At 46.5% G+C, this 2,058-nt stretch overlaps 1 protein-coding gene across 1 annotated transcript; it reads left to right on the forward strand.

The window, feature by feature from the left end:
* The first annotated feature begins 400 nt into the window (after positions 1-400).
* LOC141649794 (uncharacterized) lies at positions 401-1,008 on the forward strand. Its single transcript, XM_074458473.1, has 2 exons — positions 401-634; positions 742-1,008. Exons 1-2 carry the CDS (start codon positions 401-403, stop codon positions 1,006-1,008), a joined length of 501 nt encoding a protein of 166 aa, XP_074314574.1.
* Positions 1,009-2,058: the final 1,050 nt, after the last annotated feature.

Raw genomic sequence — 2,058 nt, forward strand, 5'->3', positions numbered from 1 at the left:
TTTTCAATGAAAGTTGTTGAATTAGAAGAGAATAAGTGGCAGCTTGTGATGAGATCCGGGTTTCATAATCATGGTTTAACGTTGTATTGTGATCGACGAGATACTTTGCAAAGTTTGATGACGAGGAGTTGGCTTATATTGATGCCCAAGTTAGAGCTCACGTTAAACCGACAATTATTAGTGCGGGTTTGCATCAGCGGAATCCGGAAAAGTCAAGACCTAATCGGCGACATATCTACAATCGTTCTCAGAAAGTAAGGGCCGAGGAAAGAGAAGGGAGAAACCCGCACTGTGAGATGTTAGCACTTGCGGTTCAAAGATAAGTACGTTCATTATTGGGTCAGCGATCGGAGACCGATGAGCTAACCCACGTGTTCATGGCTCATCCGAAGCCGTTAAGATGTTTCGATCATACTATTATGTGGTATTGATCGATTCCACGTACAAGACAAATTTATACCGTCTTCCGCTTGTTGAGATTGTTGGAGTCACACCCGTCGGGAAGAGCTTTGTCATCGCGTATGCTCTTGTGAAGCATGAGTCCGAGGATGGATATTTGTGGGTCTTACGGAAACTGAAGGCCCTTCTCAATGATGTCGTTCAACCTAATGCTATTGTTCCGATTGCGAGGCGGGTTTGTTGAACGCGATTCCCATTGTTTTTCCGGATTCGTCTCACTTGCTATGTCTTTGGCATATATATTCTAACGTGGAGACGAAAACACTTGATATCACGGGTCAGGATAGTTGGGCTAAGCACATAACTTGTAACTTGTTTCAAGCGGTTGTCGAGGCGGAGACCGAAGATAAGTTTAATGTTGCGTGGGGCAATTTGGCAAGGGAATGGGCGGGAGTGGCTGCTTATATTGAGAGGCAATGGTTCCCGCACTTGGAAAAATGGGCCAAGTATAGAACGAACAAGATAACTCATTTTGGGAATACTTCTACATCCCGGGTTGAGTCGGCTCATGCGAATCTGAAGAGATGGTTGAATAGCGGCGGCCGTTGATAGCATTTGGATTCGGTTTCATTCTTTGATGGAAACGCAATATGTTGAGATCCGACACTCGTTGGAGTTATCTAGATCGAAGCGGTTGACGGGGATTCAGCGATTATTTTCCAGACTTTCTTTAAAAATATCAAAGAATGCCATCAGTGAATTGCGTGAAGAATTCGAAAGAGGTGCCAAGATGACGGAAGATGCCTTGATTATCGATTGCGGTTGTGTAAAGGCTACTACACTTGGTTTGTTATGTGCTTGTTCACTTCATCGCATTTCTAGAAACGGATCTCGGGTCCTTGTTGATGTGTTACATGCATTTTGGAGGAAGTTGGAGTACGATGGTTCGGAGGCAATGCCGACTTGTGACGATGATCGATTGGAGGAGTTATTCGATGAAATTCGGAATGCAAATCCGAGTATGAGATCATCCATGGTCGATGCCCTTTACTCTCAGATACATCCGGAACAGGAGGATGTAAACGAGCCTCGGGTGAACGAGAACCCTAGAGGACGTCCGAGTAGGGGAACTCGTAGAGATCCGTCCGCCGTTGAGCATGCACGGGTTCGGGTTCGAGTAGGCAGTGCTACGCCCCAAAGAAACGCGTCTTCCCAACGTACTCCGTCTAGTACACCCCGTTCTACTCCGACGGTTCCTGTTACTCCGTCGTCTACTCCCCGTTCTACTCCGATGGTTCGTTTTACTCCGTATAGTACCCCCCGATCCACTCAAACGGCCCCCGGTACACCGTCTACCACTGCTACCACGAGTACGGGGAGTTTCGGCACATCGTATTGCGCACCTCTTGAGGTAGACTACACCATTGGTCATTGGAGGTACTTTCCTTATCATCAATTTTTGCCTTCATGGTTTCACGAGCATTTAGAAGCGTGGCTTAATCCTTCCGGAGACGGTCATTGTGGTTTTCGAGTTATCTCACATGCTGTTCGGGGTGACCAATCTCATTCCACGATGGCTAGAACAGATTTACTTAGGGAAATATGTAGTCCCCTTTACCGTGAACATATTTATGGCCCAGAGAGATTTGATGCGGAGGT

This window comes from Silene latifolia, chromosome 3 (assembly GCF_048544455.1).
Source record: "Silene latifolia isolate original U9 population chromosome 3, ASM4854445v1, whole genome shotgun sequence".
In the NCBI taxonomy this organism is placed as follows: Eukaryota; Viridiplantae; Streptophyta; class Magnoliopsida; order Caryophyllales; family Caryophyllaceae; genus Silene; species Silene latifolia.